This window comes from Sodiomyces alkalinus (assembly GCF_003711515.1).
Source record: "Sodiomyces alkalinus F11 unplaced genomic scaffold SODALscaffold_5, whole genome shotgun sequence".
NCBI classification, from domain to species: Eukaryota; Fungi; Ascomycota; class Sordariomycetes; order Glomerellales; family Plectosphaerellaceae; genus Sodiomyces; species Sodiomyces alkalinus.
In genome coordinates, this window is record NW_021167083.1 from 515187 (window position 1) to 529908 (window position 14722).

General features: G+C 58.0%; 6 protein-coding genes and 2 non-coding genes across 8 annotated transcripts in view; 5 read left to right on the top strand and 3 right to left on the bottom strand.

Moving 5' to 3' along the window:
• Positions 1-398: 398 nt before the first annotated feature.
• SODALDRAFT_163434 (Clavaminate synthase-like protein) lies at positions 399-2098 on the bottom strand. The gene is made up of 2 exons (XM_028606951.1): positions 1521-2098; positions 399-1431 (listed from the first exon to the last, which is right to left on the bottom strand). Exons 1-2 carry the CDS (start codon positions 1842-1844, stop codon positions 535-537), a joined length of 1221 nt encoding a protein of 406 aa, XP_028466293.1. The 5' UTR covers positions 1845-2098; the 3' UTR covers positions 399-534.
• A 645-nt stretch (positions 2099-2743) lies between these two features.
• On the top strand, positions 2744-3942 carry SODALDRAFT_333081 (hypothetical protein). Its single transcript, XM_028611877.1, has 2 exons — positions 2744-3205; positions 3309-3942. The coding sequence occupies exons 1-2, from the start codon at positions 2955-2957 to the stop codon at positions 3541-3543; spliced, it is 486 nt and encodes a 161-aa protein (XP_028466294.1). The 5' UTR covers positions 2744-2954; the 3' UTR covers positions 3544-3942.
• A 387-nt stretch (positions 3943-4329) lies between these two features.
• Positions 4330-6945, top strand: SODALDRAFT_333083 (hypothetical protein; the record flags this gene model as incomplete). The annotated part of the gene is made up of 7 exons (XM_028611878.1): positions 4330-6064; positions 6095-6214; positions 6245-6267; positions 6307-6621; positions 6652-6708; positions 6742-6772; positions 6809-6945. 7 exons carry the CDS (start codon positions 4330-4332, stop codon positions 6943-6945), a joined length of 2418 nt encoding a protein of 805 aa, XP_028466295.1.
• Positions 6946-7660: 715 nt separating this feature from the next.
• SODALDRAFT_t115 lies at positions 7661-7754 on the top strand. Its single transcript has one exon. It is a non-coding gene; the product is annotated as a tRNA-Asp (tRNA).
• A 125-nt stretch (positions 7755-7879) lies between these two features.
• SODALDRAFT_311264 (short chain dehydrogenase) lies at positions 7880-9356 on the bottom strand. Its single transcript, XM_028609162.1, has 3 exons — positions 9167-9356; positions 8966-9097; positions 7880-8830 (listed from the first exon to the last, which is right to left on the bottom strand). The coding sequence occupies exons 1-3, from the start codon at positions 9278-9280 to the stop codon at positions 8000-8002; spliced, it is 1077 nt and encodes a 358-aa protein (XP_028466296.1). The 5' UTR covers positions 9281-9356; the 3' UTR covers positions 7880-7999.
• Positions 9357-9552: 196 nt separating this feature from the next.
• SODALDRAFT_t125 lies at positions 9553-9633 on the bottom strand. Its single transcript has one exon. It is a non-coding gene; the product is annotated as a tRNA-Ser (tRNA).
• A 156-nt stretch (positions 9634-9789) lies between these two features.
• On the top strand, positions 9790-12002 carry SODALDRAFT_333086 (hypothetical protein). Its single transcript, XM_028611879.1, has one exon. The coding sequence runs from the start codon at positions 9884-9886 to the stop codon at positions 11828-11830; it is 1947 nt and encodes a 648-aa protein (XP_028466297.1). The 5' UTR covers positions 9790-9883; the 3' UTR covers positions 11831-12002.
• A 330-nt stretch (positions 12003-12332) lies between these two features.
• The window catches only part of SODALDRAFT_311270 (hypothetical protein), a gene marked incomplete at its 5' end in the record, with an annotated part of 3117 nt that continues 727 nt past the window's right edge, over positions 12333-14722 (top strand). Inside the window, 2 exons of the mRNA XM_028609163.1 lie at positions 12333-14168; positions 14256-14597. Coding sequence (XP_028466298.1) covers positions 12333-14168; positions 14256-14597 — 2178 coding nt within the window. The remainder of the gene's footprint in view (positions 14169-14255; positions 14598-14722) is intronic.

Sequence of the window (14722 nt, forward strand, 5' to 3'; positions counted from 1 at the left end):
AGTCTGGAGGCAGAGAGAGGGATAAGAGAACGAAGTGTTGTATAAGTTGTGGCCCGTCAGCATAAGGTAGTTGTAGTAGTAGTAGTAGTAGTATTTAACGTCGGGATATCTCTGGCCGTCAGCATAAGGGAGGCGGCCAGAGAACCCCCTCCCCCCCCCATATGCAGCCCCTGGACCCCTTTAGGCCGAGGATATCCGCAAGGGACAAATATCAAGGTAAGGATGCGGTGGAATATATGGAGCACTTGGTGCACACGGCACATACATGAGATGACGTGAGACGAGATGCGGCTGCAAGCCAAGTCCAAGGTCTGTCTTCTCCGTCAATGCCGGGATTCGTAAGATTGGGGACCGACCTGCAGAGAGTCAGATAAGGAATATGGTCAAGGAGATGGATATAAGTGCAAGGGTAAAGGAAATAAAATCAGTATGAAACGACTAAAGCATCGCCCATACACATCCAACAGTTTGTCCCCCAATCAACGCCTGTTTTCATTCAATCATGACCCTCCCATCCTGCCTCGCTTCCACCGTCTACTCCGCATCCAAGGGCGCCCTGGGCGGGACATTGTTCACCTGGATGCCACCCCTCTTCTTCTCCTTGCTATCAGGGAACGGCAGCACCCAGCCCCCCTCCTCCTCGGGCGTCGACAGCCAAAGCCGCAGCAAGTGCCTCCGCGGCGCCGGGGGAGCGCGGTCCTCGTAGGCCGTCCGGGCATGCAAGACGTGCGTGTTGGCGACAAACTGGATGTCCCCCACCTCCAGAACCATATGCAGCGCCAACCTCTGGCACGTCTCCTCCAGCACGGCCATGGCGCGCTCCTGCTCGGCGCTCAGCGGCGGCACGAGCCCGGCATCCGAGAACCGCGCCAGTGAGCGGACGTAGTACGGGTCCCACTTGCTGTACACGCGGCCCCGGCCCCGGCCGCCGGGCTCGAGGTAGAACACGGGCTGCCGCGTCCACCCGTCCTGGCCGTCCGAAACCTCGCCCTTGCGGTCGAAGTGCCACACGGGCCGGGTCAGCAGGGCGGCGACGTCCGGGTGCTCGCGCTGCAGGGCGTTCCACACGGCGTGGCTGCTCGCGAGGTCGCTCTCGCCGCCGCGCAGGGCGCGGTGCACGCACAGCAGGCCCACGACGTCGCCGTCGTCGGCGTGGAAGAACTGGCGCGCCGTGGTGCGGTAGATGCGCACCTTGTCGATCTGCGAGGCGTCGTCGCCTACGTCCTTGACGTGGCCCAGCACGTGGCCCCGGCCGTTCTGCGAGACGAAGTAGCCCAGGTACGTGCCTAGCCCCATGTAGGCCACTGCGTTCTTGCGGGGGCCCCATTCACCGGCTGGGAAGTTCTTGAAGAGGATGAAGCCCTTGCCGTTGATGATGTCTTCCCGCACGTCGGCGAGGGCTTTGCTGAGTGTGGGGAGGGGGAAGTTCTCCTAGAGATGGGGGGGAGACTCGAGTCAGCATAAGAAGCGCCCTCTTGTCGTATTACTTCGTCGTATTCCATGGTAACCCATGGACGAACCTTGGAGATGCCGGTCAAAGGGGTGCCGCTAGCGATGAAGGCGTCGGCGGTCCGGCTCAGCTCTTCTACCTCTTCGGCGGTGAAGGGATGTGTCCACTTGTCGGGCTGGTTCTCGAACTGCTCCTTGGACCAGACCGTGGGACCAGTGATCTCCTTGGGGAAGTCCTCGTAAGGACGCAGTAGGTCGTAGATGGGATTGTGTTGGCCCGATGTCCGGATACCGTCGGGGAAGATCTCTCTAGGTGCTTCATCGTTCTTCCCAACCCACTTGGCCGACGTGGTGGGAGCGGCCGAAGGCTCATCGACGAGAATACCCGGAGCCATTGTGTGTCTGTGTCCCTATTGTCTGGGATGAGACCGACGGTGTGGTAAAGTGGATGTCTGACTTTTCAAGGACGATGTGTATGGGGAAGAAATAGAGGATGGTGAAGGAAGAGGTCTAAGGTCCGAGGAAGTAAGTCTGGAGCAAGATGGTACGGAGGGAAGGCGGTTTATAGGTTGTCGGTCAGTTGAAGAACCCCAGCCCCCCCCCCCCCCCCCCCTTTTCCAACGGTCGTACAGATGGGCATAGAGGGGAATGAGGGGTGTCCTCTGAAAAGAATGCATCGAAGCGTCATGTTCAGGGTCTTGGCCTCTGGCAAGCTCATGGCGCCGTATTGCGTGCTCAGGGGCCCATATCACGCCGTACCCCCAAAGTGGTAGCAATTGCGTGGCAGTGTTGCACCACTGCCCGTGACCCCCGAGTCTGGATACCAATTACCCATTACAGAGGGCATTGACAGTCCGAAGGGAGGAGGGAACAGAATCATCATGGCCAATCCTCGCTAGTGAGCATGATGCCATTTTCCATTTTCCCAACAAGGCCAGAATGGAGAATGGACCCTGATCCGAAGGCGGACCGCCAAAGTTTCGTACGTTGTAACCGCTTCAATTACAATTCCCCTCTATTCGGCACGTCGTCTCGTCGGCGCTCCACTGAGGGAGTAAGAAAGAAGAAAGGAAGAAAGGAAGAAAGAAAGAAGCAAGGGCCGGGATACAAGGACATGACGTTTGGATGTCACGTGCTACACGTCAAATAGCACGTAATTAGGCCACAAGTATGATCATAATCCTGACTAATCATCAATGCACAGGACCTTCGATTCCTAGGTACCTGTACATACCTAGCTAAGGTAAGGTACCAATGAATGCGATCGTCAAACATCATCAATGATAGAGGAAGACCACTGCCTATCACCGTTTAAGGGGTTGTGTTCGTAGCATTGTTAGAGCATCGTCGAAGCCTCCCTCGGAGCATGGAGAGTCGAGACCAATTATCGAAATATATTCTTAATAAAAGCTCGGATAGATAGCATCGAACTGCCCCCCCACCTTTCTTCTCAACCCACACTCACCGCTTCACCGCTTCACCGCTTCACCGAAACACGAAACACCATGGGCACGCGAATAGTCATCAAGTGCAGGTCGCAGAATATCCCGGGAGATCCCAACCTGCGGCCCCAAACCATGGCCAACATGGTCTGTCGGCGTATATGGAACAGAGACTTTGACGATACGCAGGACCGGGTCCAGTCTCGAGGGATATTCTTCCATGACGGGACCCGATGCTTCTTCCTCGTGGATAGTGGCCCACCCGACTCCAAGGAGGTCCATACATCCATGTACAACTGGGATGGTTCATGCTTGTGAGTTGCTCCTCTAACCCTGCTTTTGCGAGACGAGCCTTGTTGCCTTGCTTCGCATAGGCTTTGCGTAGGTAATCTGTTGCTGAAGCGTACCTCATCTCAGAACGGAACTACCAGTCAGTCCGATCATCACATCCCACCTACACCAGTATCCTTTCAACCCGGCCAACAAAGAACAAGGCTATACCGATGAAGAGTACAGGGAGAAGTTTGGCGACGAGGCATTCAAAGCCATGATGACCGAAAGAATTCGGCAAAAGAAGAGGAATAACCTGAGGCTGTTCTCCACCGAGAAGGCCTTTATGCAGGCTAACCCGGGACTTGTTGACGAGGTGTGACAAGTCCAAGGTACTCAAGAACTTGGAACGCGAAATGCATATCAGATGGAACTAATCATTTCTGTCTGGACTGTACACATCACCTACCCATCTTGAAACCCAGCTATGTCTTTGCCGTCTTTTTGGTGGGTGTAGAGCCGCTGATAGACGCCTCTCCATATGGATATGGCACGCGTTCCCGACGCTTCGTTCTGGGCAACAAGTTTCTCTAATGCGGCAGAGTCTTTCTTGGTAGCTCCACCCGCCTAATCGATTCCCAGTGTAGTGAACCGCCTGAGAAGAGGAGGCTCGCCGCGTTCATGGTTCTTCCTTTATAAGGTACCTTACCGTACTTAATTATTGCGTGTTCTGACATAATACCGCCTTATAAAATGTATGCGTTTACAGTGGGATATGTCAGCAGAGGTGCGCTGTGGATCATAGCCAGTCGACTGCTTTGGGTGCTGGTTATTAAGGTACCTTATATAGTCAAACCTGGCTTTTGGGCGATTAGGCGGGGAGCACACGCATGTGAGTTTTGTACTAGTATCCTTTGGGCTTAGCGCTTCCGGCGAAGAAACATGCGGTAATTATCCAGTATCCATCCATCCCATCCGTTGCCCTTCGCAACGATGAGGCTCCGCAACGATGAGGCTCCGCAATGATGCTGATAACCCACTACCATATCGGCTACTACCATTGATTTTATCTGAACGACCAAAGCATACACGGCAGGCCAGTAGCCCACTTCGAACGTGTTTTTTATTTGTTTTTTAATCTGTGCCCTCTGGGTTTTATTCATTGGATATGAGCGACGTACACAGCGTGGAAGAGCTTCGAAAGCTCCTTCTGCAGGCACAACTACGCGCTGAAAAAGCGGAAAGAGAACGTCAGCAAGAACGGGACCGAGCCGAGAGGGAACAGCAACGCGCTGAAGAAGCAGAAAGAGAGCGTCAGCAAGAACAGGACCGAGCCGAGAGGGAACAGCAACGCGCTGAAGAAGCAGAAAGAGAGCGTCAGCAGGAACAGGACCGAGCCGAGAGGGAACAGCAACGCGCTGAAACAGCAGAAAGAGAGCGTCAGCAGGAACAGGACCGAGCCGAGAGGGAACAGCAACGCGCCGAGGAAGCCGAGAACCAGACGCAACCGACAACCCTGGACGAGTACATCGCTGCCTGCCACAGCCTCGTCTTCTCCCAGCTCAGGGTAGAAAGAGATAGGCGGCTCACCTCACGGGGTTCCATCACGAACCCTCGCAACAAGCTGTGCCCATCTCGCCTCGAGCCCTGGCCGCAGTTTTTGGACCAACAGAGAAGCGTCTTTGACACGATATACGAGTGTTTCCCCACCGAGGCCCGGGTTTTCGAGAGCCGAAGCTTCCTGACCGGCCTGGGAAAGAGGGTTTCGCAGCGATCGATCGCCGACGAGAAGTCGCTCGAGTACTTTATGCATAACAGCGTGGAAGATCCCGTCCGGGTGATTGTGGAACAGCTCAAGCAGGTGGAGGATGCCCGCATCGCCTTTGATATAGGGAGCGGGATCGTGTTTGAGAACCACCCTCACGTTATTAGCGACGTCGCCGAAGAAGTGGTGGCTGCTCGAGAGAACGCATCAACGCCACCGCAAACGCCGCTGCAGACATCGCTGCCAACACCAAACCATAAACAGGGTGTTGTGAACCAACTGCGACCTGACCAAATCTGCGTATACCGATCAGATGACGACGACACGGCGTTAGAGAAGCGGATAATGATCTACGTGTCCGAGTATAAGGCACCCCATAAGCTGACGGCTCCGCACCTCCGTGCTGGTCTACGGCAGATGGACATTTACAAGGAGGTTGTGAATCGGAAGACCATTCCCACATCTGTGGATCCGGAGGGGCGTTTTCAGTATCACGCTGAGAGGCTGACGGCGTCTGCGCTGGCGCAGACCTATCACTATATGATCGAGGGCGGTCTCGAGTATGGCCTGATGACGACGGGCGAGGCGACTGTTTTCCTGAAGATCGACTGGGACACACCCGAGACGCTGTACTACCATTTGGCAGAGCCCGGGCCGGAGGTGACGGCGCATGTCGAATATATGCAGTCCAGTTCGGCGGTGGGACAATACCTCGCCTTTACCCTGATGGCCCTGGTGAACCGAGGAGAGCGAGGCGCGCCCGGGCAGGATATCCGTGATCGAGCGATGGTGGACCTCAAGAGGTGGACAGAAGACTTCGAGACGACCTTACGGTCGATTCCCGATGGGGAACGACAAGCGCCGGAGAGCTCGTCGAGCTGGGCGCCAACGACATACGGGGACGTGGACCGGTCACCATCCGTGCCTCGAGGGGGGGGCGGGCGCCGACCACCACGACGACAGCCACGGCGGTGGCGGGGTGAGGGGGACGAGCACGAAAAATATGCGATTCGAAGAGATCAGCCAGATTCATCGTCCGATGAGTCGGGAATGCGGCCTCCGGATACCCCCAGCCCTGCCGAACGGCGCAGAAGGCGTGAACAGCAAGGACAGGGCAGCGAAACGGAGCCCCGAAGAAGTCAAAGAATCCTGGCACGCCAACAACCAGAAGGAGCGGCCCGAGACCGACAGTACTGTACCCAAGCGTGTCTGCTCGGTCTGGTCGGAGGAAGCCCACTCGATCCGAGATGCCCCAATATCGAATCCCACAGATACCCCGACAGTGCACGTCACCGCGGATCTCATGGCAGAACCCGAGGCCACGCTCACACGCGCCATCCGGTCGACCATTCCACGTGGCTGCGACTCTTGCGCAAACAGCTGCGGCAGTCACTGGATGCCGGGATCACGAAGCTGGGAAGACACGGTGCACGAGGGGTCCTGTTCAAGGTGACGCTTCTCGCGTACGGTTACACATTTATATGCAAGGGGACGGTGCAGGCCTTTATCCGAGACCTCGAGCATGAGGCGGCAGTGTATAAGCGTCTCAAGCCGGTCCAGGGTATCCATGTGCCCGTCTTCCTTGGGGCCGTCGATCTTCGGCCGCTAAAGAGGGTCTACTACTACGACCATCGGGTGTACATTGTGCACATGACATTCTTATCATGGGGAGGCGATGATGTTGATAAAATTGAGGTGACAGCCGATATGCGAAGGACACTCGAGCGCAAGTTGCTCGAGTCCCTGCGGGCGATTCACGAGGAAGGTGTGGTTCACAGGGACGTACGGAGTGAAAATACCCTGATCAACCGGGAGACAGACACGGTAATGCTGGTTGACTTTGAGCGTGCCGTGCTGCTTGAGGCAGTGCGGCGACCGCTAGCACAGATGGTGCCTAACAAACAAGTGGCGGGCGGGGAGAAAAGTGGTTACCCAAGTAATCGAGTTTGGTTTGCGGAGGATGATCTGATGGCGAGCTTTGCGTATCGAAGAAACCGGACCATGGTCGAAGGTAGGTAGGGCACCACTTGTCTCGCGGGTTGGCGACGGGCCCTTTTGACCTTTTGGAGGATTTGCCTCGATAGCAAACCGAGAGTATACCTTACCAGTGGTATGACAGGCGTCGATGTATTCGGGGAGGGTGGTGTCCGTCGAGTTGTTTCTCGCTCTTCTTTCTCTCTGCCGTTCTGCTTCATCGGCGCGCTGCTCTGCCGCTCGCAAGAGCCGCATAAATTCCTCCCGGTCATCCCATGATTGGGTTCGGAGATGCAACAGACAGGTGCGTGTAGCTGTAAAGTAGTTAAGGTAATTACCGGTTGACTGGGAAGAGGAAGAGATGTGTTATGGTCGAGTTCTGTTTTGGCCAAATGAGGAATGGTCGCATGCGATAGAATCGATCGAACCTGTCGCGTTATCACGTGACGTACGGCCTCGGGAATGCGACATTCATGTCGGATACCTAGGTACCTACACGTGGTAGCGGGCGCAAGGGTAAGGCAACCGAGCTCGGAACCCTCTCTGCAAACTTGTTGACGACCCCCAAATGCGCGGGTGCTTCATTTAACGTGTAACAGCTAAGGTACTTATAGATACCTAGGTACCGGTAGGTAAATACCTATTCCGCAGGGTACTCGGTGGTACTGTACACGTTTAGAAAGTCTCTGGTGGGGCAAAATTACATCGGACTAACTAAAGCGCCGTACCAGGGACTTTACACATCGAGCCAAGAGCCAATTCTCCGATCGTATAGTGGCTAGTATGCCAGCTTGTCAAGGAACACCAAGTTCTACAATTCGCTGGAGACCGGGGTTCAATTCCCCGTCGGAGAGAGCATTTTTTCTTTCTTTCTTTTTGGATTCCTTTTCACCTTTGCTTTCTTTCTATAGACCCTAGGGACTAGGCTTACTCAGTACATAGTCCTCATATACGTGCCACATCACCACAGGGAATCGGAATCCATAAACAGAGACGAACAAATCACAAGTCCTCTTCAGCCGTCTCATGGTCTATCTATGCGGGTATCAATGACTACGTATGAATACAACAGTATGGATACAAATTCCCCCCCCCCACCTCAAGAGGGCACGTTCTTGATATACGTGCTCGGATGCCCATGCTTCTTCGCATAAGCCTTGACCTTGCCAAAAATATCCGGAATCACAAAGACGAACACCAAAGGCGTAAGCAACCCCATGAGCGTATCGACAACCCAGTTATTCCGCACCGACCCCCCCAGAGCCCCCCACCGCATGAGATGCCCCAGCCAAGCCACCGTGACGAAGTACTGCCCGGCCTCCAACCCCCGGATCGCCGCCTCGGCGCACTGGTCCGGCGTCTGCACGGGGTCAATGTCCTCCAGCTCGTGCGTGATCCCCGGCTTCGTGAGGTTCTCGCGCTCGTACCCCGGGCTGGTGATCGTGCCCGGGTACACGACGTGCACGCGGACGTCGCGCCCCGGGTAGAGCAGCACTTCCTGCGCCAGCGTGTCGGCGAGCGCGCGCAGGGCCGCTTTTCCGGGGATGTAGAGGCTGTAGCCGGCCACCGGGTAGAGGGCGGCCACGGTGCTGGTCATGATGAGGTGTTTCGGGGTGGCGGCGGCGTCGGTGCGGTTGGGGTTGGGTTTGGCGTCGGCGTCGGCGTCGGGTGCGAGCCAGGCGCGCAGGACGGCGTGCGAGAGCTCGGCGGTGCCGTAAAAGTTGACGTCGAGGTTGCGGCGCAGCACCGAGAAGGGGGATTCGGCGAAGAGGCCTGGGGTGGCCATGCCGGCTACGCACCAGACTATGTCCGGGGCACGGCCGTTGTTCCACGCCGTGGCCTTGTCGAGGAGCGGGGCGGCGAAGCCCTCTTTGGAAATGTCGGCTGTGAGGGAGGTGAAGCGCTGGGTTTGGGGGTTCTTTGCGGAAGCCTGGACGTGGGTAGACAGAGGTTAGCACAAAGATCGGGCGTGTGTGTGTGTGTGCACGGGAAGGTTGCGAAATGGAAAGGGGGAGGGGAAGGGGAGAGGGAGGGGAGAGGAGAGGAGAGGAGAGGAGAAACAGACCTTGAGCTCGGTGACTAGCTCCTCGAGACGTTGACCGTTGCGGGCGACCACGACAAGGTTGGCGCCACGCGCTGCTAGTTTGAGAGCCGCGCTGCGTCCCATGCCTTCCGACGCACCGGTCAGAAGAATCGTCTGTGGAAAGTTAGGTCAGTGTAAGCGTGAGCGTGAGCCAGGCCCAGTGGAAACAAAAGATTCTCGTACCTTGCCCTCAACGGGCATGTGGTTCTTCCAACTAAAGAGACCCATTGCGTATGCAAAGACGAGGGCAGCTACAGATGAGACTGCAATCCCGATATAGGTCACTGTGTTCTCCATACTTGCGGACGATGGGCTGCGGACGACTTTCAGAAGCAGAGTTGTGTCGGGGGTGTTGAGAAATCAGCTGCAAGGGGATGAACGGACAGTGGGGGTGAAATGCTAGGGGGTTCAATTTTCAGTGCTCTGTGCAGCAAACGAACTCGAGGCGTCTTAGTCAGGGGTACGAAAGTAAAGCAAAAGAAAAAAAAGAAACAAAAGAAAAAAAAAGAAAAAAAGGTACCCTAAAGTATACCTTACGGAGCATACAAAAAAGCAAAAACTAAGTGATTCGACAGAGACAGGATTCGAACCTGTGAGGCCGAAGCCATATGATTTCTAGTCATACCCATTAACCACTCTGGCACTCTGCCCGATTTGACTTGTTGAAAGTCACTCCCCAAGGCCACATATAGTGGCTGCGCTAACCACTGTGGCCAGATGCATCGAAGTGGAGACGGAACTTATCGGTGCCCCACTAAAAAGTTCTGTAGCTGATTTTTCTCCATTCCCCTTCCTATCGCCATTGACATCGACATTGACATTGACATCCATCCCAGCGCGAGCCACATCTCTTCTCCGCCACCACTTTCATTTGCTGGTCACCCCTTGACAACACTCAAGATGGGCAAGAAAAGAAAGGCCTCCGGGCGCAACGAGAAGCCGAGCGGCCCCAAGGAAGTGGATCCCGCCGATGCCCTTTTAGGGCCCATCTCCACCTACGAAGATGTCGCCAACTCTGAAGACGAATACTTCATCAACCGAGACAAGATCATGTTCGACGAGGCACCGCAGTCCAAGCGGAGAAGGCGACAGGATGAGGAAGACAAGTTTCTCGAGCTATCGGAGGAGGAAATCCTGGCCGACGACGACGAAGATGAAAGCGAGGAGGAGGAGGAGGAGGAGGAGGACGCAGACATCCCGTCCCGGAAAGCTGCACCTGCGGCGGCCGGTCGGAAACGCGGAGCGGCAGACTCGGATGATGAAGACGAGACAAAACAAGGCCAAGACGTCGAGGACAGTGGTTGGTGGGGTGACTCCAAGACCGAGTACTACGACGCCGACCAGATCGAAACCGAGGCCGACGCCCTGGAGGAAGAGGCCGAGGCGAAGAGGCTACAGCAGAAGAAGCTTTCCAAGATGACGGAAGAGGACTTTCTGTTCGACCAGACCGCATGGCTAGAGAGCAAACCCGACGGGGAAGGAGAAGGAGAAGGCGGCGATGATGTCGTCACCGAGGTGCTCAGGGACGTCGAGATCACGGACGACATGACCCCCGACTACCACGCGAAGCTGCTCCGCACCCGCTACCCGGAGTTCGAGTACCTCGTCGCCGAGTTCCAGGAGCTCCAGCCCAAACTGGCCATCTTGCAAAAGGAGGCCCTGGGGAAGCCGGGCAAGTCGATCGAGGCCGTCAGGTACTGGGTGCTCGGCTGCTACGTTGCCGCCCTGGCCAGCTACTTTGCCATCCTGACATCACCCTCCCGAGACGATTCGACGACCACGACACGCAAGACCCTCCATCCTTCGGAACTCCGGGACCACGCAGTCATGGAGACGCTGGTGTCGTGCCGTAACGCGTGGCAGAGGCTCGGCCGGGTGCAGACCGTATGCAAGGACGAGTTGCCGTCCATGGACATGGAGCCGGCGGAAGCCAACGGCCTGAACACGGCTCGGCACACAAAAGAGGAACGGCACAGACTGCAACAAGAGAGGAAGCAGCGCAAGGCCAAAGACAAGGTCCAGAAGGCCAAGGACAAGAGAGCCGAGGAGATCGAAGAGTCCCTCGCCGACCTCGACAACCTCGTCAGGTCACAGCAGAAGAGATCCAAGGCGGCGGCCGACTTCAACGGCAACGGCAACGGCAATGCCAACGCTACCACCGAAGAGGGAGACGACCACTCCGACTTTGGCGAGGAGGACTACCTCGACGCCCGGACAGCCCAGGACAAGGCGGCGCGGAAGAAGAGCCTGCGGTTCTACACCTCGCAGATCGTCCAGAAAGCCAACCGCCGCGCCGACGCGGGGCGCGACGCCGGCGGCGACACCGACATCCCCTACCGCGAGCGGCTCAGGGACAGGCAAGCGCGGCTCAACGCGGAGGCCGAGCGCAGGGGCAAGAAGTTCGGTGCCGACCTGGGCGGCGACGATGGCGATAGCAACGACGACGACGAAGAAAACGACACGGCGGCGGTGCGCCGCGGCGGGGACGAAGACGACGAATACTACGACATGGTGGCGGGCAAGTCGAAACAGAAAAAGGAGGACAAGGCGGCGCGCAGGGCGGCGTTGGCGGCGGCCAGCGCCGCGGACCGCGTGGTGGAGCGGGAGGTGGTCGGGGAGGACGGCAAGCGCAGGATCACGTACGCCATCGAGAAGAACAAGGGCCTGGCGCCGCGGCGGAAGAAGGAGAACCGGAACCCGCGCGTCAAGAAGAAGATGCAGTACGATGCCAAGCAGAAGAAGCTGCGCAGCATGAAGGCCACGTTCAAGGGGGGGGAGCCAAGGGGCGGGTATGGCGGCGAGTTGTCGGGTATTTCGACCCATGTTGTTCGTTCGAGGAAGTTGTAGGAGATTTATTCAAGATACCATGTGTCTGTCCACCATTCTTTTTTTTTTCTTTTTCCTCGTAAGTGAAGTGGCTCTTTTTACATCACCATATTTCTCCGTAGTCGTGAACATACAGTGGGGGGCAATAAGTGTTTGAACACTCCTATGTATTTAAGGCTAGATAGTAAGCCCATAGGCCCTCAGCCTGACATTTAATGGGTCGATAGTACATAGGTGTATTCAAATACTTTTTGCCGGGCGCTGTACCTTGTCCATCAGAGGAGGCTGTGCCAGCTGTCACCACCTGGCGATCGTACCTACAAGGCTACAACTTCAACGACCAGAGCTTCAACTCCGTACCTTAACCTTTAGCAACATCAACATCACCGCTCATATCACGACAAAACAAGCAACTACCCCCAGCCCCCTCCCTCGGAACCAACAAATAAACCGCCTCAATGTCTCCTCCATAACAAGTCCGACCCCATCGAAATCATACAAAGTCTCCGACAGGCCGCCTACCATGGCGTCTTCCCGCCTCGACGTCTCGACCCTCACCTCCTCCGCCGACGTCTTCTCCTCAACCCACACCCTCCCCCAGATCCGCGCAATCCATAAAGCCCTCCATGTCGAGATTGAAGAGAAAGCATCCCGCCTGCGCACCCAGGTCGGCTCCTCCTACCGCGACCTCCTGGGCACCGCCGACGCCATCGTCCAGATGCGCACCGACAACGACGCCCTCCAAGCCCTGCTGGGCGGCATGGGTGCCCGCTGCGGCCGCGCCGTCGTGGCGGGCAAGGTGTCCGGTTTACGCACCTTCTCTTCGTCCCGCGGGGGGTCGTCCGATGATTCCGAATACGCATCCGCGGGCGTCGTGGCGCGGGCGAAGCTGTACGACGCGTGCAGTCTCGTCGCCTCGCGTATACTGAAAAGCGGAGGGCCCGCTCTCGTCACGGCAGGAGGCGCGGGACTGGGACCGAAGCGGGGGCGGGGCGACAGGCTTCTCCTGGCGAGCAAGGTTCTCGTCCTGAGTAGGTTGCTGGGGAAGCGGCTCGGGGAAGAGGACGACGCGCGGATGGACGAGGACGTCAAGGCGACGGTGGAGACGGCGAGGAAGAACCTCGAGGGCCTTAAGAGGCGGCTACACCGGAGTATCGACAAGCTTCTCGAGCGGGCCGCGCAGGAGGGCGTTGCTGCCCAGGAGGACGTGCTCAAGGCGCTGTGTGCGTACAGCCTGGCTACCAGCTCGGGGGCGCGCATCGTCCTGCAGCATTTCCTCCGCGTCCGGGCCGAGGCCGTGGCTACGGCCTTCAACGTCGACGAGGAGGAACCCAGCGGACGACAGAGAAGCAGCAGCAGCAGCAACAGCAGCAGCTGTTGCGACGACGTACTCAAAAGCCTGACGCTCTATACCAGGACCATCCTCGACGTCCAGGCCCTCGTGCCGTCCAAACTGGCAGACGCCCTCGCCAAACTGAAAAAGCGGCCGCTGCTAGCCGACGAGTCCCTGAAGGCGCTGGAAGGCCTGCGGCTCGACGTGTACGACAAGTGGTGCGGCGAGGACATCCGCTTCTTCACGCCGTTCATCCGGCACGACGACATCGACGGGCCCTTCGCGCGCAACGGGCTCTCTACATGGGCCGAGCAAGGCGCGCAAGTCGTCTTGGCCGGCCTCGCGACCACCCTATCGCGCATGACCGAATTCAAGACCATCACGGAGCTCCGCACCAGGGTCCTGCGGCTCTGGATCCGCGACGGCGCCAAGGCGCGGGGTCTCGACCCGTCCGAGATGCTGCGTTCGCTCCGCGCCGCCATCAACAGCCACATGCTCCACGTGCTGGAGACGAAAGTGCACAAATTGCACCTCGTGGCGGCCGAAGTATCCGCGGCGCTCGAGTCCTGGCAGGACGGCGCCGGCGCAGGCGTCGCGGCCAGGCAAAGCGGCAGCTCGCTCTGGGACGTGTCCCGCTTCGACGCCGACCTGGCCGCCGGGCCGGACATGTTCCTGCGGCACCTCGTCGCGCAGGCCCACGGTCGGAGCGACGCCGTCTCCCGCGCCCTCAACTGCTTCACGTCGTGGAAGCACGTCGTCGACGAGGTCGGGGACGTGGTCGACGAGCTGAGGAAGCAGCGGTGGGACAACGACTCGGACGACATGATCGAGGACGAGGAGACCATCGAGGAGCGCCAGCAGCTCCTGAGCAGGGACGACCCGCGGGCCCTGCAGGAGAGGCTCGGCGCCGCGCTGGCGAAGGCGTTTGCGGATCTCAACCGGCAGTTGGCCGAGCTGTGGCGGGCTCGCTCCGATGCGGCGGATGGCGGGCAGGTGGCTATGTACTTGCTCCGCGTGCTCCGGGACGTGCGCGCAGGCCTGCCGAAGCAGCAGAAGCAGAAGCAGCATCAGGAGCAGAAGCAGAAGCAGCGGCAGGAGCAGCAGCAGGAGGAGGAGGAGAAGAAGGACGAAGAGGCCGAGTCGATCAGCAAGTTCGGGCTGGACATGGTGCCGTCCCTGCACGACAAGCTGGCGGCTACGGTGTTTTCGGGCCCGTTGGAAACCCTCGCTTCGGAGGCGCTGTCGCAGAGGGTGGTGGTCGGGCGCGTGCTCTGGGAGGGTGGCGACCCGGAGCTGCCGGTGCAGCCGTCGCCGAGGATATTCCACTTCCTGCATAACTTGTCGGTCGCCATGGACGAGGCCGGCGTGGACCTCTGGAGTGGCAGGGCCGTTTCTGTGGCCAAGGCGCACCTCCGGGGACGCATCGGCGAGTTGTGGTCGGAAGCCGTGGATGCCGTTTTGAAGGAGGCCGAGACGGAGGACAAGGACGAGGAGGAGGAGGAGGAGAGTAAGGAGGAGGAGGAGAGTAAGGAGGAGGAGGAGAGTAAGGAGGAGGAGGAGAGTAAGGAGGAGGAGGAGAG